The 24808-nt window shown below is 41.4% G+C and overlaps 1 protein-coding gene across 10 annotated transcripts in view; it reads right to left on the bottom strand.

Moving 5' to 3' along the window:
• The window catches only part of mad1l1 (mitotic arrest deficient 1 like 1), a 1066498-nt gene that overhangs the window by 982228 nt on the left and 59462 nt on the right, over positions 1–24808 (bottom strand). For all 10 annotated transcript variants that reach the window (XM_069928298.1, XM_069928297.1, XM_069928299.1 and 7 more), the window contains exon 11: positions 537–623. In XM_069928298.1, the coding sequence (XP_069784399.1) occupies positions 537–623 (87 nt within the window). The remainder of the gene's footprint in view (positions 1–536; positions 624–24808) is intronic.

Raw genomic sequence — 24808 nt, 5'->3', positions numbered from 1 at the left:
TTTATGTGAAATATCATCTTTTCAAAACCTTGCTAGCCTAGGAAAACTGTTGCTACAGAAGGCCAAACCAATATTTCATAAATAAATAAAACTCTCCTCCTGGCCCATTTATTTGCAGTCATGAAAATTCAAGAGAATTTGCTCAAAGACATTCTCAGTCAATCTTGTCCAATTAATTCATGCAAAATTTCTTATGATGGTTGGGGATGGAGGAGTTGTATTAATTTCAATATTTCCTGAGTCAGCTGTGAATCACCACTATACACTTGGACAAACAATATTTCAGTTTTGCACAATAAATTGCAGTGCAGACACCACTGTTAATTAATTTAAACTGCCTATTGCTTTGGCAATTCTCAGACACAATTTTTTTGATCTCTTGACGACTAATACAACACATGCAAGGCAGGACTCCTTGCTTTCTATGAAGAAGTTAAATGACTTTGCAAGGGTAATCAATCTCCAGAATTCCAGATGCACCAAAATTCTACAGTTGTTAAAATAAATTTGACTGCTTTCCCTTGAGTTTTACCCACCTGCTGCTGATAGAAGAATTTTGTTGCTTGAGTACAAGTTCACGTTGCTGCAACAGAATAATCTCTCGTGACAGATCTTCCGGACTCCTTGAAAGATACAAACAAAAAGATCAAACAAATTAAAAAGCTTTTGGAAAAAAAAATGCTGAAAACAGTCAGCAAATCAAGGAGCTTCTGTAAAAAGAAGGAAAGAATTAATACCCCCAGCTAAGTACAGTTCTTCAAAAGAGTCTGATAGATTTTGATGTGGAGCCATGGACCCAATATTATGGCACATGCTGCCTGACTTGCTGACTGTATTTTATAAAAATTCACCTATTTATTCACCATTGATAAATAGTATTGCACAACTGACTTCTTTAACTTTCCATTTCAATTAGACAAATTTTTTTTAAAAACACTCATCAGACTGAAAACTGTTTAAAGTATCTTCAAAAATGCTAATAACACAGTAGTCATGATAAATTTGCAATGTAGGATTAAAAAAAACTTTCCTCAAATGGAAAATTCAAAGTCCGACTCACATGGAATTATTTTGAAGCAATAGCGATGCGTGCTTCCATTAGAGAAAATGAAAAACAAGACAATATTTTCCACAATACAGAAACAACCTGTACAATACTCAGACTCCAATAGCCTTCATGCTTCTGCAATAAATCAGATCACGTTAATAAGTGTTTTAGTGTCCCAGACTGCCTTGAGATACCCTCTAGGATGGAATTTAATTTTAAGATTCGAGCAACTGCAGTTTTTGTGCTTCACTACTTTCAAAGTATTGTATTGCAATAAAAAGATCTATGAACACCAAGTAAGAGCATCACATTAACAATGCAGCACTTAAGCCCTTACGTCCAGATTGGGCAAGAGCTTTTTCCCTCAAGCCATCAGACTCCTGAACTTCCATAACATTAGGGTAGGTGACACTTTCCAGCTTTTTTTAATATTTCTCAATCTCAAAACACGTCACCTTCCAAGAGAAGTAAGCCTTGATATTCCGAATTGTATCCTATTCATCCAAATAAATCACACTTCATAATTGCAGCTGTAAATAGTTTTAATTTTCTGTTGATAAAAGCAAACAAACATTTTCATAGTTTCACACTTCATAACGATGAGTAAAACAAAGCAGATTGTAAATGATAATAATACTCAACTTCAAACAAATATAAATGAATTAAAATTATAATAAATTATTAATAATGTATAATAATGATACTAAATAATAAGGATAATGAATAATAATGATAAATTCAAAAAGTTTCTCAAGAGCTCACGTCTCTTCCATGGTCATTCCAGGAATGAAAAGAGAACTCCCGGTCCACTCGAATGTCATAGTAACTCTACAAAAACAATTAATCCTTCAAGGAAAAGTCATAAAACAACAATAAATCATAAACATAAGGTTTTAACCTCTACACTGTGGACTGTCAATGTACAAGACTTAATATTTTAAATGTGTTGAACTTCTATTCAAACCTATACTTGTGTAAATATGCTATGTAGTCCTGGAGAAGTGGCTATCTCATCTTTATCGTGCAAGCATGGTATGGTATGAACGATAAATAAAGGTGACTTGATTTGACTGTAAAAGGGTTCATTCAGGAGCCCGAGGGCTGCGGGGAAGAAATTCTTCCAATAGTCGGTGCATGCTTTCACACTCCTAAGCCTTCTCTCCAATGAGGGGAGGGAGAAGATAGTGCTAATATGATAGGCCCTTCAGTATGTTAGTTGCCTTTCCTCGGCAATAGGAATCTAGATGGGATCCACGGAGGAGAGGAACATTTGCGTGATGTTCTGAGCTGCATTCACTACATTTTGCAGTTTTTCCAATCTTGAGTAGAGCATCTCACAAACCACACTATCAGCAAGTACATTTTCAATAACGCATCTGTAACAAGTTGAGGAACAAGGGGGACATGCTGAACCTCCTTGGTCTCCTATGAAAGTAGAGGTATGGGTGTGCTTATTTAACCTATTACATCAATATATTTGTCGTCCTCAGCACCATTAACATTGTCAAAGGCCCTGTAAAGGCTAAAACCTTGTGTTTTTGATTCGTAATTAATTTTGTGCTTATTCCTTTAAGAAAAGTATTGTTTGTAGTGTTACCATAGTGACTATGATGTTATATGTCGTAATATCCAAGCGGACCGAGAGCTTGTATCTCATTCTTCGAAAAATTATGAACGGGACATAAGCTCAAGATATTTTTCTTTGAATTCGTCTTAATTCATCTAATTTTGTCTATTCTTCTTGTATCTTTTTAAAGTTGAATATCGTTATATCTTTATTCTAATGTCCTTTGTTTATTCATCATTACGAAAATTTCATTGCGAAGTTATGCAAAATGTTTATCTGTTTTATCAACAAATTGAAGTTATTTAAAGCTGCAACTACAAAGTTTGGTTTATTGGATTGATAAGATAGTAATTTGGTATATCGTCGCTCACATTTCTGTGAAGATGGCATGTTTAAAATTAGGAAATATTAGAGCTTGGAATGTGTCATCTTTAGCCCTCTCTCCTGATTTCAATTACCATCTTCTTTGTCTTATTGACATTGAGTGGTTATCTTGGCACCACGCCACTAGATTTTCAATCCCTTTCCTGCTTTATGTCTAGTCCATTACAGAGAGGAAGGTGGAACAATACTTAGCTGCGCAGTCGTGGGTATAGAGGGATTATTGTAGGGAACTGAGTACCCATCTTTGGGAAGCGGCAGTGCTGTGTGGATGTACATAAGGCAAAAAAAAAACTGGAGAAACTCAGCAGGTCAGGCAGCTTCCATGGAGGTAATGATTGGCCTCACTGGATCTCAACCCAAAACATCAACAGTTACTCTGCCTCCATAAACATTGCCTGACCCACAGAGTGCATCCAGCAATTTGCTTTTTGCCCTAAATGACAGCATCTGGCATCTCTTGTGCCTCCATGTCTGAATATAGCACGAAATGGATCTGTGGATGGCTTCTGAAGGGACCTTGGATTTCTTCAGAATGGCAGAATGAAATTTAATTGTTGAAAAATCACTCTGATCAGGTGGTAGAATTGAGGCCATTTTCAGATCAGCCATTTTAATGAATGGCAGGGACAACTCTTGCCTCACATGGTTTACTCCAGGTTCCTAGTTTTTATGGCTACTTCCCAGCAATAGAGCCCTTCGTTATTTTAAGTGAATGTTTACTAAAATTACTATCCATTCTTTTTAATAAATGACCAGTGAGCAAAATTATTAAACCACACATGCTTTGATTTGGGAACATTCTATGGCAAGGATTTCAATTCAAGACGGTATACTAGCTTATGGTTTCTGTCATTTGACATTCTTCATTGAACCTTCATCCGTTTGGCACATTCATTCTATTCACTGCACTCTACAAAAATGTAAAGTTTTACTGATGGCAGCAAAACTAAATTTGAGCTGAGGCGTAGGTTTCCTTCCTGTCACATTTTATCAAAATTTAAATGAAACTTTTATCTACAGCTTACAGCTTTCCTGAAGGCAATTAGCTTACAATTTTCAAATTATATTGAAGAGCACTTAAAGAAACCTCTGTTGTATGAGTAGAGTGCCTATCTTAACATACATGATCATTCCTAAATATCTGTAAGAGAAGGCTGAATTTGTGGTGTTTCACCTATGCCCGTACTCAACACATCAAATCTGTCAAAGGATTCTAAATGGATTCAAATATTGTTAAGTTTTTAAAATCATTGCTGTAAATTATTTTCAATTTGAATTTTGTGCAAAAAATAGTTCATTCAGAATAAAATTGAATTTCTTCACCGACTATTCAGGACTATTGCTTAGGTAACCTATTCTACTTGGCAAATGCTATCTGCAATTGTTGGCTGCAATAGGTATGATAATAACACCCTATTCATTACATCAATGCTACTATTTCACAATGTTGTGTCATAGCAGGTAGACTCAAAAGAACTTCATACATTCAGCACAAACATCTTTTTACGTTGCCAGTTCGTGGAGGCATCTTTGATCTTTTTCAAAAGCTTTCACATCTTGTTCTAAATATATAATTCTTTGTTCAAAATAGAAAGTAAAACTTGGATTCATCACCAACACGCCATTTGGAAATTCCAACTTTTCATCACGTAGCTCAACTGGTCATGTTGGAACACCTTCTGACCCCTTGAGGCTATGGTTCCTGTGCTACCTTTGACTCTCCAAGGCCTCAGTTCCTTCACTCCCCATTCATTTGGTCTGCTGTTCCCATGCTCCACAGCGAGCCCCAAGTTCATAGACTCTTTACATTCTCCGAGGCCCTGATTCTATGCTCCTTTTAACACACCAGGGCCCTAGTTCCCACACTTTTTGACATATCACTGAGATCATGACTCCCATGCTCTCTTCCAACTCACCAGGCTTTGGTTACCTTTAAGTTCACCCTGCTTAATTTTCCATATTGCCTTGAGACTTGCAAGGGACCTGGTTTCCTGCACTTTCTTTAAATTACCAGGTTACCTGGAACATTCATCATTCAATTGTGCAAGATAGTCTTTTTTAATAGAAGTATTTTGGGAGTACTAACAATAATGACAACCAATCGTCCAGAAAATATGCATCACCAAAGACCATCTATCAGTACACAGGTATCTAACCTATTCATTTTGGAAGTGCTACAAAACCAATAATGTCCCTCTTAAGGTCCCTCTTAAACAAGGAAATCTGCAGATGCAACAAATAACAAGGACCTCCCAGTGGCAACCATTTTAATTCCATGTTCCATTCTCATACCAACATTTCTATCCAAGGCCTCGTACACTGCCAATTCAAGGCTACCTGTAAATTGGAGGAACAAACCCTTTTCCTCCGTTTGGGCACTCTCCAATCAGACAGTATTAGCATCAACTTCTCCGATTTCCATTAACCCCTCCCCTAAGTCTCTTTCCCTTTCCCTATCCTTTCCTCCAGCTCTCCTTCCCTTACCTCTCCTATCAGAGAGCTATCCTCCCTGCCATCATTTCAGCTTTTCTTCTCTTCTATCCTCCCACCTGTATCCATCTATGGCCTCATATCGGTTCGTCTGTGCTATTCCCCCTGCCCCTTCCTCCCTTCTCTCCTCCCCCCATCTTTTTTTATTCAAGAACTTGCGTGTTTTTTTGCTCATACCTTGATGAGGGACTCAGGCCTGAAACATTGAGATTTCAGATTTATTGTCAAGAGTACATACATGACATCACATACAACCCTGAGATTCTGTTCCTGCAGGCATGGCCAAATTATCACTTATTGGTGGTGCAAAAAAAAACTGTGCACAGTGTATACATGTAATCAAATAAAGAAATGTAAATAGATAACAAATGTAAACAAACTGACTGTGCAATACAAAGAGAATTTAAAAAATCAATAAATTGAACACCATTGATGAGTCCTCAAATGAGTCTCTGATTGAGTTTGTTGACGAGGAGTCAGATGGTGGAGGGGTAGTAGCTGTTCCTGAACCTGATGGTGCATTGAACATTGATGACCCTTTACTTCCTATGGATGCTGCATGACCTACTGAGTCTCTCTTAAGGTGGCTCTTTACTTTGCTCATGAGAGGATCAAGTTCTTCTTTGTAATCATCAATCATCTCACAACTGTGGAATCTAATTGTGCCCAATAATTTTCTACATAGCAATAATAACCAGGTCACAACTCACTGTGAAAATCCTGAGCAGTTTGAAACTCAAGTTCTCTTTTTTACTGAGATATGTGATCAAGAACCTTTAAGGGGAAAGGAGGAAAAAATTGCAGAGGCAAGGGGAATCAGCAGAGCTGTGGGACTAATTGAATGGTTTCCATCAACTGGTTCTTTCTGATGGCAAACCACACATCATGATTCTGTGAGCATAGTAAGAAATCAGCAGTTGAATATTCCTCTTCCATGTGCTTGTGAAGTACAGGTTCCATTTTCCCATAAGCTTCAATGAATGAGTCGATTATTACTTGGAGCTTGGCCCCTGAAAAACGCAAGCGTCATTGGCAGGGAAGAAAGCGAAGGCAATGTTGGCATTCATTTCTAAAGGAATAGCATACAAGAGCAGGGATGTAATGTTGAGGCTCGATAGGGCCCTGGTGAGTCCTCACTTGGAGTACGGTGTACAGTTTTAGGTGCCAATTTTGAAAAAGGATGTGATAGCATTGGAGAGGGTTCAGAGATTTATTAGAATGATACCAGGAATGAAAGGATTAACATCTGAGGAATGTTTGTTGGCTCCTTGGAATACAGAAGGATGAGGGGGACCTCAGAGACATTTCGAATGCTGAAAGGCCTGGACAGAGCAGAAGTGACAAAGTTGTTTCCCATGGTTGGGGGAGTCTAGGACAAGAGGCCACAATTTCAATATAAAAGAGTGTCAATTTAAAACAGAAATGCAGAGAAATTTCTTTAGCCAGAGGGTCTGAGTCTGTGGAAATTGTTGCCACAGGCAGCAGTGGAAGCGAGATCATTGGGTGTATTTAAGAGAGAAATTGACAGGCATTTGATTAGTCAGGACATCAAGGGTTACGGAGAGGTCAGGGAGTGGGGCTCATGATTAAATGACAGAGCAGATCCAACAGGCCGATTGGCCAACTTCTGCTCTCATTACCTTCCAATTTTGGGATTCGTGTACCATAGTTCCCCAAACGAACCTGCAATGATATTGGCTCAGTTGTGGCAAAGATAGTTCTCCAATTTTTCCTATTGGCAAAGTCAGATGGAATTTAACTTGAAACAGTGTAAAATGTTGCATTTTAGTCAGTTAAACCAGGGCAGGACTTGAGCAATAAACATCACGGCCCTGGAGAATGTTGCAGAACAGAGATATCGAGGGAGACATGTGCATAGTTACCTGAAAGAGGCAATGCAGGAAAACAGGGTTTGGCACACTTGTGTTAATTAGTCAGGGCACTATGTGCAAGGATTTAGACGTTGTAAAAGAGTAAAACACAAAAGACTAGGACACTGTGATTGTAGTAAAAACACAAAAATGCTGGAGGAACTCAACAGGTCATGCAGCATTCATAGGAGGTTAAGATATGCAATGTATAAGATGGTGGTGAGTATTATATGTAGTTCTAGTCACCTACCAATAAGAAGGATGTTATTAAGCTGGAAAGGGTGCAGAAACGATTCACAATGTTGTAAATGGGAACAGAGGGCTTGAGTTATCTGGAGAGACTGGATATATTGGAACACATAAAAGGCTGAGGGGTTACCCTATTAGTTTGTCAGCTGCTCCAGGATCAGTGGCTGGTTTCTCGCTTGCTGTTGTCTAAGACCTCAGGGATGTGATGCTGCACTGTCTGTGGGACTAAAAGAATCTACTGATCCTCCTCTTCCTTCAGGCGATAGATTACAGAGCACCCTGTGAACCTTTTAGAAGAGCGAGCATGTCTCATCCTGCTTCACAGAGTGGACTTTGGAATGGAAGAGGATCTTGGAGGATTCAAAGACAAAGAGCAAAGCTTTCTGGTTCTTCACTTCTCAGATTTCCTCCCTCACACCCACCCCTTCCTGCTGTAACTGGAGTTGGCACAATTCCTTCTGACTCTGTCTTGCTTACTGAACACCTTTGAAAACAAAGAATCTCTTAATCTTCTGCTTGGATGCTTCCCACCAAGTCAAGGAGGGGTCCCAAGGTTCTCCAACCTGTGGTATCTCTCTTTAGTTCCTCAGTGGTCTCATTGTTCCTTCAGCATCCACATTCCCCTGCCTGCCTTCTGATCCTCCTGTAGGTGACAAGAGGCATGAAGAAGCCAGAGATTAGAGAAGTGCAATGATACTGATGGAGATGGCTTTTGACACAGAGGAAATCTATCCGAGACCAGGTTGAGCCTTCCGATGCAGTATGGTCCACCTGAAAGCTTTGCACAACTTGGATTCCTTAACTGTCTCCATCAGGAGTCTGGAGGAACTGTCCATTCTGCTTTTGTCATCACCAGTATATCCCATGCACAGTTGAAGTTATTGACTAAAGCTACTGGCCCTGACATCGTTAGCAGTGATGGGAGGTATTGGGGACAGCTGAGATGTACACATTGATCTGCTGGAGCGGAAAGTTACGGTATGTTAGGATAGCCACAAGGAGACACCTCACAACCAACTTTGCTTCAATAATTCAGAAATTGCCTCTCCCCCCCAACAGCCAGAGGTGCAACAATCACCCTCCTGACCACATCAATAACTCATGGGGCCACCATCACAGCCCGCTCCAATTGTTCTGGAGGTCCTCCAAACCACTCTCTTTCCCGTGAGATGACCCTTTTCTTCCCAATCTTCAGGATGTCGCTCACCTGTTTTTGTTACAGTGTGTTGGGAGGTTCCTTCATTTCTTTCCAGTCTCCCACTTCCGTCTTCTCCTCCATTGACTCTCCTTCTTGGGACTCGTGGCTGGGATTTGTGAGTTGGATAGAATGCTCGTTGGGGTCACTTCACCCACTTAGTTTCACTCTCTGTTGGAGTCTCAGTTGAGGTGAGAGAGGCATTGATGTGACTTGGTGAGATGGGAATGATATTGGTAGTTTCCCCTTCTATTGTCTCTGCAGAAGTGCATGCATATTTCAGCATGCCCTATAGAGCTGGCCAGTTTCCTCTTTCTGTGCAGTCCACAGTCCACAGTCTGGTGGCTTTCCTTCTTGCAGTTCTTGCAAATGACTGTATTGCATTAGGCTGCCAAGTGCCCAAGTCTGCTGAAATTTTGACATACAGGGTTGACCAGCGAGAACATGTATCCACCAATGACAAACACTAAGGATAGTTGGATGATGACACCTTTGTTGTCCACTGTCAACTTTATCTTCATTTGGCACTTGCTGGTCCAGATTCAAAACCGGTCTTTCCTGTTCACACAGTTTCCTGCCCCATTGTCGTAAAAGCTGATCATACAAAATACATGTACATGGGATGAACGTGCATCAGAATGGTCTGCTCCTTATGCATTGGAAGAGTGAAGAGTGGATGCATCTTCAGAAACAAGAGTAAAGCCTCCTTTTCTTTATCTTCAGGATCATCTTCTACCATCTTGCTGGGTTCTTGAAGGTAACTTTGAAAGATATCCAGGAAGTTAGATGTTTTTCACCTGAAACCTGCAGCTATTCAAAAGAACCTCCTTGATAAAGAAGTCCCTGGTGGAGGGACTCCCTTGTTCATGTTCTTCACTGTCATTCTGACATTGTAGCAGATGCCTTGCCCTCCAAAGAAGCTTTGTCATGGACATTCTTGTGTGACTGTTGGTGATGGTGGTCTTAATGCTATAAAAGGGTACGAGATTGGTTCCCTCAGTATCAGGTCAAATAAGGGCCGGCAGTCACTTACTCTTGAACAGTCCTTCCTGGCATCCGCTTCCTTTACATGCAATTCCTTCCTTTCGGAAAAGACAGAATTAGCCCCCTCCAGAAAACTGACATATAGAAAAACCAGACCTCTGGCTTAACAGTTGCCAAAGATGGCAGAAATTGAACAGTGAAGTAAAACAATCCAAAATATTCAAGATTCAATTTACTGTCATGTAATAAAAAATGTCATATTACCTGAAATTGCTTTTGTCTGCTGTAAGACAGACAGATTCGCTATCGGCAGAAATTGCCTGAAGTGCTTCTCAGTCAGAAAAAGAGAAGCAAAAGAGCTGCTCCCAGAGTCACCGAGTGTCCGTGGATTCATCCCAGCATTCCTGCAGTCTCCACAGCCACAGAGTCCAGTCCAAACCATAAGCAACTCAAGCTCCAGATCCAAACATCTGACATGATCAGGAACCCATCAGTGCCCTCAGCACCCTATCGCACCTCAGTTCCGATACCTGGTTCCCTTTCCAGCCGCCTGTGTGGTTCTTTCAGCTGCAGAACCTCTCATTGGTTAGTTGCTGTGGACCTGTGTGTTGTCTCCTGTGCTTCTCCTTCTCAGACAGAATATGGTCTCCTCGTTTTCAGGTGCCCTGCGCCAGTTCTCTGCTTCTATGGAGTCTGTAACTTCTCATGACTGCTGCAGATCACAGGTACAGCAATTTTGGGCACAGACACTGAGGTCGCAGAATTTTAAATAAAACTGTCAGTTCTTTTAACAGACTATTCAAGGCCTGTATGGTTTGCTGTGTCTCCACACTCCACGGGTCTGCACCAGCAGCAGTGGTGCCGTTATAACATCACTGCCAAACATGTTAAAAAAAAATGTCAAACAACTAAAATTTCCCAAATCACTCAAATGAATGAAGAGCCTGTTCCTGCAACTGTCTATCTTGGTGCAAGCACTACAAGATTTTTCCCATCTTAAGTAGTGGGAAGGTGATATCATTGAGGAGAGTCAAAAAATTTTGTTGTCTGATTGACAGATGATTCTGATTGACAGATACCTCCGCATTTGCAAACTTATGTGTAAGAGTCCCAAACCTTCTGACACTGACAGACAGAAGTACCGACATTTCCCAAAACACTTCCTCATTAGTCAGGAAATCCAGCAGCAGGTTGAGGAGTGCAAGGCTACAGGTCACCATCTAACAGCATTTAATTAGTGCACAATTAAAAGCACATTGCCAAGCTGCATCATTTTGTGGGACAGTAGCTGCAGAGCATCTGAATGGAAGTCAATACAGATGATCATCAAAACAGCCAACAAGATCACTGGGGTCTCCCTTTACTCTATTGACATTTACCAGGTGCAGGGCTTAAATAGGGCTCCAAAAAAAATTTTCAGGATCTTTTCCATCCATCACACATTATATTTGACCTACTTACTATCAAAGAGAAAAAAAGCCTACAAGATAGCTTTTTAGAGCAGCTTGTTGATGAGCCCACTAGGGGATCAGTTGTATTGGAGTGGATGTTGTGTAATGCATCCGAGGTGATTAGAGAGCTAAGAGTAAAGGAACCATCTGGGGCCAGTAATCACAATAAGATTGAGTTCAATTTGTGACTTAAGATGGAGAAAATAAAATCAGATGTGTCGGTAATTCAATGAAGTAAAGGGAAATACAGCAGCATGAGAGAGGAACTGGCCAAAGCAGATTCGAAGGCGGCACTAGTAGGGAAGGCGGCAGAACAGCAATGGGTGGAGATTCTGCAAGAAATGGGGAAGATGCAAAAAATATGTAACATTCAAATGGAAAAATGACACAACTGTGGCTGCCCAGGGAAATCAAAGCCAACGTGAAAGCAAAAGAGAGGGCATACAAGGAAGCAAAAATTAGTGGGAAAATAGAGGATTGGAGTTTTTAAAAACTTACTGAAGCTAACTAAAAACTCATGGGGGGGGGGGGGGGGAGATGAATTATGAAAGTAAGCTAGCAAATAATATTAAAGACACAAAAAGCTTCTTCAGGTATATAAAGAATAAAAGAGAGGCGAGAGGTAGGACCACTAGAAAATGATGCCGGAGCAATAATAATGGAAGACAAGGAGATGGCAGAGGAAATAAATGCGTAATTTGCATCAGTCTTCACTATGGAAGACATTAGCAGTGTGCTGGATGTCAAAAGGTATCAGGGAAGGAAAATGAATGCAGTTACTTCAAGGGAGAAGGTGCTCAGAAAGCTGAATGGTCTGAGGGTGGCGAAGTCTCCAGGACCAGATGGATTCCACTCTCAGGTCCTGAAAAGGGTTGTGGTAGAGATTGTGGAGGCATTGGTAATGATCTTTCAGGAATGAAAAGACTCTGACATGGACCCAGAGGACTCGAAAATCAGAAAGGTCACCCCACTATTGAAGAAGGGAGAGAGGCAGCAGAAACAAAATTATGTTGGGAAGTGGTTGCAATTGATTGTCAAGGATAAGGTTATGGAGTCCTTGGAGGCATATGACAGGATAGGCCAAAGAGAGCAGCATTTCATTAAGGGAAAAGATTGCTTGACAAACTTATTGAAATTCTTTGAGGAAGTGACAAGCAGATTGGATAAGGGAGATCCAGTGCATGTTGATTTTCAAATGGCATTTGACAAGATGTCGCATATGAGGCTACTTAAAAAGATGAGCCTATGGTGCAGCAGGAAACCATTGGCTGATTGGCAGGAAGCTGGAATACAAGGATAGCATTCAGATTAGTGGCCAGTTGCTCGTGGTGCTCCACAGGGGTCATTATTAGGGGTGCTTCTTTTTATGTTGTATATTAATGATTTGCATTATGGAATGAATGGCCTTGTGACCAAGTTTGTGGAAGATATGAAGACAGGTGGAGGAGGTAGTGTGGAGAAGACACAGAAGCTACAGGAGGATTTAGATTTGGAGATTGGGTGGAGAAGTAGCAAATGAATTATCATGTTGGAAAGTCTTCGGTCATGGGTTTGGTTAGAAAGAATTAATGGGCAGACTATTTTTTTTAAATAGGGAGAAACTTGAAAATTCCCAGATACAAAGGGACCTGGAAGTCCTCATGCAGGATAGCCTGAAGGTAAACGGCCATCGAAATGCTGGTGAAGGCAGTAAATGCAATGCTGGCATTCGTTTCAAGAAGAATAGAATATGAGTAGGGATGTGATGGTGAGGCTTTATCAGGCACTAGTGAGACCTCACTTGGGGTATTGGGAACAGTTTTAGGCACCTCATTTAAGAAAGGATGTGCTAAAGTTGCAGAGATGCATAGGAATTTCTTCAGCCAGAGGGTGGAAAATCTGTGAAATTTCTTGCCACTGGCAGTTGTGGAGGCCAGATCATTGGGTGTATTTAAGTCAGATATTGATGGGTTCTCAATTAGCCAGGGCATCAAAGGTTATGGGGAGAAGACCATGGGGCTGAATGGGAAAATGGATCAGCTTATGATTAAATGGTGGGACAGACTTGATGGGCTGAATAGCCTATTTCTGCTCTAATATCTTATGGACTTAAAAGCATTAAAATCAGGACTGCCGTGCTGGTAAATGGCTTCTTCCTGATAATTTATTTGCTACTTCTCCACCCAATCTCCAAATCTAAATCCTTCTGTAGCTTCTGTGTCTTCTCCTGCCTTCGTATTTTCCAGAAACTTGGTCACAATGGCTGTTAGATTGATGAACACTATCCTGTAATCGAGTAAATCATTCCAAAATATCTAAACATATTTATTTTAAACTATATCTTTATGTATCTATGCGATTATAATGTGCTGTGTAGTGTGTGTATATGTGTGCACCACAGTCCGGATAAACACTCTTTCGTCAGGTTGCATATGTACTGTCAGATGACAATGAATGGCACTTGCTCACATGAGAACGGTAACAACGCAAGAGTTAGAAGAAATAGCAACTATAGCAAATCGTTCTTAACACACATGTAAGATTATTGATGTACAACATCATATCTGATTTCTAAGTTTAGAGGCTGTGCTTCATCACTGTAGCTGTATGTAAACCAGAAAAAGTCTCATCAGAAATGTTAAAAATGATTCAAGGCATACATAGATCCATTCTAGCTTGCACTTGCTACATATTAGAAATTCATAACTCAACTAAATATCATCAAGATTGCAAAAGTAGAAATGGACCAAATTCTGTGCTCTAAATATCAATCCAGCTGGGGTAAACACAATTGCATTGCTATGTGTAATTTCTATTCTTGTCGACAGCATCGAGTCCACGCTGCTGAAGATCCAGCTGCGCTGGATGGGTCACGTCTCCAGAATGGAGGACCATCGCCTTCCCAAGATCGTGTTATATGGCGAGCTCTCCACTGGCCACCGTGACAGAGGTGCACCAAAGAAAAGGTACAAGGACTGCCTAAAGAAATCTCTTGGTGCCTGCCACATTGACCACCGCCAGTGGGCTGATATTGCCTCAAACCGTGCATCTTGGCGCCTCACAGTTTGGCGGGCAGCAACCTCCTTTGAAGAAGACCGCAGAGCCTACCTCACTGACAAAAGGCAAAGGAGGAAAAACCCAACACCCAACCCCAACCCACCAATTTTCCCCTGCAACCGCTGCAATCGTGTCTGCCTGTCCCGCATCGGACTTGTCAGCCACAAACGAGCCTGCAGCTGACGTGGACTTTTTACCCCCTCCATAAATCTTCGTCCGCGAAGCCAAGCCAAAGAAGAAAAAGAGATTTCATCAAGGAAATGTGCTTAAAACAGAAAGAAACTGCAGAGATAAATGGAGTAGTTTTGGTGTGCTTACCTCAATTATTTATTTAAAATAAAAACTGAATATGAAATATGTGAAGGAATAGAAATATTTATGCTTTAGTGTCTGAGTCGTAAAATAATAGTATTATCAGCATATAATAAGTGTTTTGATATATTCTGTATTTATTTGAATCTCCCAATAGAATAGTTAATGTTGGACTCCACCACTGCCCAATACTTTGTGTTTATTTGATTTCAGATAACTGGCTGCACTGAAGAGTAAAATAACAAGGAAAAACCTCCATACAAAATAGCATCAGCACAAAATTCATGCAGTTAATTGCCCAAAGATGCTAATTTGACCTCAGGAAGGCTATTATGGAGAGGCCCCACAACTATTTCATGCCCAAAATGCACCATCAAAAGCCTGCTTTAAAAATATCTGCTATGATACTGAAGATTCAATATCATGAAGTAATGCATCACCTGCGTGGCTTGAAGTAAAACTCAAGAGAATTTGAATTAATCAAACAAATTTAAAGTTCCAAACTGCTTTTATAAAAATGTACAAAAGCCTCATGTTTGGAATGAGTATATACTGCTTATCCCATTAGGCTACCTAATTCTGCACAGACCCTCATGATCCCACCTGGAATTATGTAATCTCTTGGGAGGATAAATAAAATGAGTAGGAAAAGGGGTAGGCCAATTAAAACTCAATTCAGCTCCGCCATTAATATCATTATTCAAGCAATCACCTCCTCAGTACCAATTTCCTCCTCTCTCACCATGGCCCCATAACTCACTTGTAGCCCAATGTATTTCAATCTCTGCCAAGAATATATTCCATAACTTTACCTCCACAGCTCTCTGGAATATAAAAAAAATTATGAAGAGACAGGTCTAGCAAGTGCTGAAGAAACAAGAGCTTCTGAGAAAAGTTATACTAAATGAATAATCACTTGAAAATTTAGAATATTACTATAATACACGCCAATTGCCACCCAATTCAGCTCCTATTCTTGAACATTTTGGAGGATGGGAGAAAGCCGGAGCGCCCAAATAAACCCCATGCAGGTCACAGAGAGCGTACAAACTCCTTACAGATGGCAGCAGATTCCAACCTGGATCACTGGCACTGTAAAAACATGGCATTAACCGCTGCACAATCCATGCCACCCTTTGCGCTATCCGCCACACTAACCATGTTTTAAAACAATGCCCCTTCGTTCTCAGGAAGGCATCTCCTCAGTATCTTAATGTTTCAACAAAATAATTGAATTACTTATTCTTCTAAACTCAAATGAGCATCTGGCCATCTTTCCCAACCACCAAGTCAATTCCTTCCCCCAGAGATTAACATAGAGCAATGTTTTCTGTAATATGTTTATCTTTCCTTGTATAGGAAGAACAAAACTGTACACAGTACTCCAGCGCCCTCTAAAGTTGAATCAAAACTCATGGACATTTATAATTCAAACCATTCATAATAAAAAGTAACTTTCCATTAACCTTATGATTTCCAGTACTTGTACCTTAAAATCAACCCTTTGTGTTACATTCATTAGAACAGCCTCTTCCAAATTACTTCACAGCATAACATTTTGTGTCTCATCCTATTTAAATTGGGCAGCATGGTTGGCGTAGTGGTTAGTGCAATGACTTTACAACATCAGCGAGTGGGACGGAACTTGGATTCAAATCCCGTGCTGTCTGTAAAGAATTTGTACGGTCTCCCCGTGTCTGTGGGGGTTTTCTCCAGGGACTCTCTGGTTTCTTCCCACGTACAGACTCATGGGCCAAAATGGCCTGTAACCATGCTGTACGTCTAAATTTTAAAAAACAAAATAAAATAATCATTTCCTTTGTTATTCTTCCTTCCAGTTTGATAACCTCTCATTTTCCCCAGTATATTGTCAAAGAACAGAAATAGTAACCTTTAGACTGTTGTACCCTCAGCAACCATCAAACCCCCTTCTTCATAACTCCCATATTTCCTAACACCTCCCCCATCAACTGTCAACCTAACACTCACAAATTCCTACTCACCACCAACCCCACCCTCATTCTGAAGCAACTTGGGTCAATTTACAATAAACCATTAAACTACCAGTACATTTTTGGTATGTTCAGAAACTGGAGCATCCAAGGGAAACCTGCAATCACAAGAACACACAAACTCGACACACATCACCCAAAGTCGGGATCAAACCCAGGCAGGCCACTGCTACGCTGACGACATCTGAATTTTTGCCCACTTACTGAGCCCATTTCTCTTTTCAGGCTGTTATCCTCCACATGACTTTCTAACTTTACATCAACAAATTTGGCTACAATACACTCAGCGCTCATCTAAGTTGTTACCACAGATTGTAAATAACGAAGGTACTGTCATTAATCTGCAGGTCACCCAACTAGTTACAGACAGACAAACCAAAAATTATCCACTAACTTCGACATGTTGAAAATCCAAATGCACTGTATCAAATGGTTCCATTTATTCACCCTGCTTGGTGCACCCTCAAAAACTAACAAATCTGTCAAAGAGGATTTCCTTTGCATAAATATCCCACCGTTTTCTGCAGCCTGTTAAGCTAACAGGCCTACATTTTTCTATATTCCCACCCTCCTTTCTTGGCATTATGTTCATGGCTTTTCAATCCTCTGAGACTTTTCCAGAATCTTGGTTCTTTTTGGTCGACAAGTGACTAATAGATTCATTACTTCTGCATCCACAAGAATACAAGGTAAAAGAACAGATGACCACCCTGAATGGGAAAGTATACACAAGGGACCAAAGAACTACTTGTACTTTTTATTTTTAATGTAGTGTGCACGCTACCACCAAGTGTGGAAAGAAGACGCACACATACGAGGAGTCGAAGTCGAAGAGTGATTTATTGCACTGGCAGCTCTGCTTTATATTCACTCTTCACTGTAAATGTCAGGAGTGACATCACGGCAGCGCCGATCTCCAAATGGGCAACGTGCTTGCTGTTTCCCACTCTGTGAGGGTCACCTGGGACTAAGATCATTAGCCCCTTCAGGATCTGCACTGTCACCGCGTTCATCAGACTTTTTGTGTACCAGGACGTATCCCAGTTAGTGGGCCGCTGTATGGACCACAGCCCCCCCACCACAGAACTGGCAATCGGAGCGCTTTCCGTTGCTTTCGGTGACACAGGCTGGGGTGAGACCGGTTGGCTAATATCCAGGTGTGCTGGTTTGAGGTGGTCGATCATGAATGTCTCTTCCTTACTACCAATATCCAGAACACATGTCGATCCGTTGTGCCTAATTACTTTATATGGCCCTCATACAGCTGTTGCAGAGGTGTTCAGTGTGCCCCCTCTGATCGAAAAAGTATTCACAGGTCTCTAAGACTTTGCCCTGGCTGTGCGGCAGAAGCTGCAGAGGTGCTAGAAGGCCCAGTATTTCCCTCAGAAGGGTTGCATTGACCAGAGTGGCTTTGGCCTTCTGGAACGCCTCTGAGACCTCATTGTCCCAGGTAATGTCCTTACCCTTCCCTCCCATGAGCGCAGAAAGGCGGAGTATGATGCGAGCTGCTGCCGGTCTGAATTCTTGCAAACCTTTTACTGTGCAGGGCTTGGCAAAGCGCCAAGTGGCCTCCACCTTTACAGGCAGGGGTTTCGCTCTGTGCCTGTTTACCTGATGCCCCAGGAAGTCAATCGTTTCCAACCTGAAGTGACACCTAGCAAGGTTTATAGTCAGCCTGAATTCCTGCAGCCGGGCACACAGTTGCTCAGGTGGGCTGCATGCTCCATGTTGTTGAGGCAAGCAATGAGAATATTATCCAAATAGATGAATGCGAATGGGAGATCATCAACCTCTGGATGGTCTGGGTTATATTCTTAAATCCCAAAGGCCTTCTCAGGAATTCAAAGTCCGAAAGTGATAATGATAGGAGTTTTGGGGATATCATCAAGATGGACCTGGATCTGTTGATAGGCCCTGATGAGATCAACTTTTGAAATGCCATGGCCAAACATCGTAAAATAACGGTAAAATCTTGCATGTGGTGCACAGGGTAACTTGTCAGATGTGGTGGCCTTGTTGAGGCAGCAATAGTCACCACGTGGTCTCCACCCTCCTGCTGCCTTTGGTACCATGTGCAGGGGAGGAGGCCCAGGGCTGTTGGAACGCCACAGTATCCCAGTTATATTTTAAAAATCCCGCTTGGTGAGGGTGAGCTTCTCAGCTGGGGGGGGGGGGGGGGGGGTGAGGAGCAGGGGGCCTTCAGTGAGGATATGGTGCCTTTCCCTGTGCTTCAACTCGATGGCAGAAAACTATGGCACCACGTTTGAAGGGAACTCATCTGGAATCCGTGTGAATGCTTTGTCAGATAGCGTAACAGAACCAAGGTGTGGGCAGGTAACTTGGCTTCCCCCAGGGGCGTGGTCTGAAAAGTTCTGGCATGCACCAATCACCACCCTTTCAGGTCCACCAGCGGGCAGTGGGTTCGCAGGAAGTCTGCTCCTAGGAGCCACAATCGTGAATGTCCACGTGAACCAGTTGTTGCTGAAGTGGAGGGGGATGGTACAAGTGCCAAACGTTCATATGGTAGTGCTGTTCGCTGCCGTCAGTGCCGGGTGTAGTTTGCTATTCCGGATGTCATAGGCTGAGGGAAGGGGAGAACACTTATTTTGTCAGAGGTGTCCACAAGGAACCGCTTTCCTGACATGTGGAGGAGGCTGTCATGTTGGCCAACTGCCGCAGCCATCAACAACGGTTGGCCATGGTGTTTCCCTGAAACACGCAGGCATCAAAGAGCCCCCACGTTCTATCGCTAATAATAATAATACTGTTGGGTCGGAGGGTCCACTTGCCTCTCTGTTTGCTGTGGCCTTGATTCTGGCAGTGTGTGGGGCCAAACAACCTGATCCACCAAGGCGCCGTTTTCTTTCTTCGCTCTCCAGACTGCGTCCGCCTAGGCTGCAACTTTCATGGGTTCGCTGAAGTCCTCGTTAGTGAGAAAGAGTCAGATATCTTCAGGCAGCTGCTCCAGAAAAATCTGCTCAAAGAGCAGGCAAGGCCTGTGTCCCTCAATAAGGGCAAGCATTTCGCTCATGAGGATGGATGGGGCTGTCCCCCAAGCTGACCAAACGCAGCAATCAGGCGGCACGCTTGCACCATGAGAACCCGAAGGTGCAGGTTAATAGTTCCTTGAGGGCATCATATTTGCCTTGCTCCAGAGGCTGCGGCAGGAAATCGACAACCCTTTCTGCCATATAATGATTGATGTGTGTTGTTGGCCTGTTCAAACCACACGTGTGATGCCCAGAAAGTTGGCAGCTTCAATGAAACCACGTGAAGAGCTGCTTGGTCCATCAACAGTTGGTTGGACCTGTCGGAGTCACCAGTGTAGTGTGCATGCTACCATGAAGTGTGGAAAGACACGTTGCTGATGACGTTGGGAGTGGCAACACGGCAGTGCTGATCTATGACTGGGCGGCGTTCCCACTGCTGCTTGCCGTTTTCTGCCGTGTAGGTGGTCACCTGGGACAAAGGTCATTGGCCTCCCCGCAGTTGGCATGTTCATCAGCCATTTTGTGTACCGGGTTGCATCCAGGTTAGCGGACCACTACAGTATAAAGTACTCCATGACATTCTACTTCAAAACCTTTTGGAAGACCTGCACCTTATAAATGGAAAAATTCATTCTAATAGGATTGAACAAGTTTGCTTAGAGTTTTGCTATGATGAATATTTGCAAATTTTATTTGTATTAACATTTATTTAATTGAATAGAACTTAGGAGCACTGAAAGGACTGACAAACAGGAAAACTAAACAGATTCAAGTTCTTCCTTCCAGAAAAATTATATATCCTAAAAATTAGAGAAAATACTGGAAATGGAGAAAGCTGGAGTCATGAACCTTGTAAGGAATTCTAACAGTCTGGGATCAGACCACTTTTTTTTCTCAAATTATGTCATACAAGAACCTCTAAAAAAGCATCAAACATTACTTTGCAGAAAGGAAGATCAAAGCAGAAGTTTTTTTCAATATTACAAGGAAGAAACACAAACTGCTGGTATTGTAAGATATGTAAAATCATCAATTAAGCTCAAGTGCAAAAAAAAGCCTGCTTCAATGCTTGGATAGTCAGCAGATATCATTAACCAAAGTCAGAATTAAGTCAATAAATTTCTGGGAAAGTGCAAACCATACTATACATCATCCATCACTTAGGAATAAATTGAAGCCTAATTGGGATACTGCCACATATTTATACACATTATTCAGAGGCTAATCAAATTCTGACACAAGCCCAAAAATGTAACCATACACAAGCTTTCAGGGTTTAAAATAGAAAAACATAATTTCACCACAGAAATTCAATTCCAGTCCTTATTTTCCATGCCTCCTCCTCCCCCATGCAGAGCTCAGTGAAAAAAAACTGAACAATATATATTTCACATGTGTACAAAGGAATTTTGGACAAAAACCACTTGTTTAGTGACACTGGCTCTAAAGTTGTAGATCTCAAACAGTTGGCTGAAACTTTAAAGCAACCATCCCAAGCTTGAAAGTACTTATAAAGAACCTCCACCCAAATTAAGAATTCCCAATATTCAACTCACAAATCCCAAGATACTGTCAAATGAGCAAAAAAAGCAGGAACCATTTGTTTCTGTACAAAAGGAACACCATTCTAAAAAAGTAATTCTTTATACTACCACTTTCTTTATGGTAAGGTTTCTTAAGCAAAACAGTACTGGAACACAGATTCTGCTGCAATAACATTGCCCTCTACTGAAGAAAGTAAACACTACAGCACAATTTTTGAATCGTCAGAACCATCAAGTTTGGTGAAAGTGAGAAATATCCAAGCCACTTGCTTTCCACATCTGACCCTTGCACTTGAAGCATGCAAAGTGACCACATTCACTTGCCCAGCTGTGTTAAACCATAATTTCACTGCCTTTCTAAGGCCTCTAAAATGCACAAACCCCATATGGTCCAGCTCAGAACTTGGCAGTCTTAATCTTCCCCAGGATAACTATCATTCACATTCTCCCCAAACAGCGGGAGGCTCTATGCTGTTTTCAGATTGATCCACAAACCGATCCCCACTTTGCTCTCCCCTCCCCCAGTGGCAGTTCATGGAATTGTGATGCGGGCCTCATTAGTATTTCAACACAATTGTAGAATGTGATTTCACAAATCCATTTTCACATCCTGGAAGTCTTCCCATTAAATATAATATTGAATGATGTTCAATGAGAATAATATCTTCAATCATCAAACCCCTTCAGAGTTTTCTTAATGTATGTTTTATTCCTTGCACTCTTGATCCCACAATATTTGGAGTGGGTTACACTTCATTCTTCAAACAGCCAGACAATCCAAATGTACCCCAAGGTTTATATTTCCATCAACAGTTTTTCTTTGTAAACCTTTCCAATAACATGGAATTTACACCTCCTGAAGGTACTACATGTTCACAAGTCATCTCAAAATCACATTATTCAATTTTAGGATCACAGAGCAATGCAAGCATCAATCACAATGCATTCTCACCTAAACCCACAGGACTTATTTCCTCCAAAACAGTGAAAGAGTGCATTCATCCATCAATACACATCACATGCTCATGCTCCAGCTCAGAATTTGTTTTGGGCATCATTATTTTTCTTTTTACTATATTTGTATTGTTTAACATAATAAATGATGATTACATAGTGAATCAATTGTATACAAGCAAGTACATACGAAAGGGAAAGGAAAAGAATAAGCAATAAAATGTGCATATCCACATAAATAGTTACTTGTAATAACTCAATCTAGTAATAAACATAATCAAGGCGACTGTCAGACCCGTTATTAGACTGTTATATTAAAATAATAAGAATTTAAAAAAGAAAAAACCTAATGGACTAATCTAATCCCCTCCCTCTAATCAAGGTTTCATTTTTTTGGAAGAAAAAGAAATTAATAATAATGTGGAATCACTGGTGACCCCTGAAGAACAGAGTTTTGAGCCTAATTCTGATAGATTACTGCAATTTAGTGGAAAATTGGTAATTTGCTGCAAAAATTGACTACACTCCCTTCTGCAATCTGAACAATAGGATTCATACGGTTAAGATCAAACTGTGCAGTTTTCTAAATGTTAATCTTCATTGTTTAGAAAGAATAAGAGTATTTGCAGAAATTTAAATATATGCCCTTCAGGTCTTCACAAAGATATTGCCAGCAGCTAACTTGTTCATTTGAAAACAGAAAATATTTTCTTGTTCTCAACATTTTCCTCTTTAAATTTCCGTTTCCTGAAAAAGATACAGCTCCAGGGAGCTGAAGGTCCTAATTTTTACCTCATTGATGTAAGGTAAAACATCATGAGATGGGAATGTGTAAGGAGTTACCCTGTACAGGGCTGTAACAAGATGTGAATGCATCCTTGTACTTACAAGATAAGAGAGACATTGATGGATTGAGAGGCAGGAAGCTAGCAGGGAAAGGATAGCAACAGTTTTAGTCATTGGACAAGTAATGATATGATGATGTTCTAAGCACGTATCCAAGGGTATAAAAAATCACCATTTTGCTGATAACGGCAGAATGCATTCTCCGACTAACATCGTTAGTCGCAAGTGTTACAATCCGGTAATAAAGAACAAAGAACCCTGATTTCGACTCAGTCTGGTGTTTGTCTCACTCATTCATGAACAAAGCAGACCTAACATTGATCACTTTTTGGATATGAGGCTAGACAGCAAATATCCACAAGATATTCAAACTTTGGGGGGGAAAGGAGAATCCAACTTCACATGATAGCCACACAGGAGGGGCACTTGCTTACCATTAGGATCAGATATGCTGATTAATTTTACTCCTTTATAACTTAGGGATCTATCCATCATAACAGGTATAGCTCTTGAAAGACCTCACTAGATGTTGCATACTTGGTAAAAATGTTTCCAAAGTGATTCCCAACATTCTTCATGCTCCATTTTTAGATGGAAGTAAATCTCAATTGCCATTCCAGCCAAAATATAACTACCTCAAGCTCTGTGATTCCCTCCCTAAGCTGATCCTCAGCCCTGTCTTGAATTCGATTTGTTCAATGATTTCATCATCCAGAATCAGAAAAGTGATTATCGTCATAAACAAGTCACAAAATGGGTTGTCTTGTGGCAGCATCACAGAGCAAACATCGGAGATACTGACCCCCAGAATTTGAAGTTCTTGATACCCTCCACTACTGAGCCCTCGATGAGGACTGGATCCAATTCTCCCAACTTCTTTCTGAAGACCACAATCATCTCCTTGGTTTTGCCAACATTGAGTACAAGGTTGTTGGCATGACACCAGTCACCTATCTCCTTCCTGTAAGCTTCCTCATTGCCGTTTGTGATTCTGCCAACAACCGTGGTGTCATCAGCAAATTTGTAGATAGCATTGGAATTGTGCCTGGCCACGCAGTCATGTGTGTAGAGTGAGTTGAGCAATGGGCTAAGCACACATCCTTGAGCTGCACCTGTACTGATAGTCAGTGAAGAGGAGGCAGGGTTTCCAATTCGTACTGACTGTGGTCTTCCGATGAGGAAATCAAGGATCTAGTTGCAGAGGGGGTGCAGAGGCCCAGAGTTTGGAGCTTGACCACCACTGAGAGAATAATGGCGTTGAAGGCTGAGCTGTAGTTGATGAAGAGAAGTCTTATGTATGATTTGCTATTTTCAAGGTGATCCAGAGCTGAGTGGAGAGCCAATAATATTGCATCTGCCGTGGAGCGATTCTGACAATAGGCAAATTGCAGTCCTTTGCTTTGGTACGTGTTAATTCTGGCCATGACCAACCTCTCAAAGCATTTCATCACAGTAGAAATTAGTGCTACTGGGTGACATTTGTTGGGGCAACTCACTCTGCTCTTCTTGATGATTGATGCCCCTTTGAAGCAGGTGGAAACCTCTGACTACAACATTGAGAGATTGAAAATGGCCGTGAACATTCCAGCTTGTTGATTGGCACAGATTTTCAGTACCCTGCCAGGTACACCATCAGGGCATGCACCTTGTGAGCAAGACCCCTCATGAATGATGTTCTAATGTCGGTCTCAGAGACAGATACCACAGAGTCCTCAGCCTTTGCAGGGATTCTCGCAGACACTGATGGGTTCTTCTTCTCAAAGCAGGCATAGAAGGCGTTCAATTCATTGGAGTTGTCCCTCACTTTGTAGGCTATAATGGCCTGCACTCCCTGCCATAGCTGGCGTGTCTCCAGCTTCCTCCAGAATTGCCACT

The sequence above is a fragment of the Narcine bancroftii genome, chromosome 3 (genome assembly GCF_036971445.1).
Source record: "Narcine bancroftii isolate sNarBan1 chromosome 3, sNarBan1.hap1, whole genome shotgun sequence".
NCBI lineage: Eukaryota > Metazoa > Chordata > Chondrichthyes > Torpediniformes > Narcinidae > Narcine > Narcine bancroftii.
This window is presented reverse-complemented; position numbering and strand designations above follow the sequence as displayed.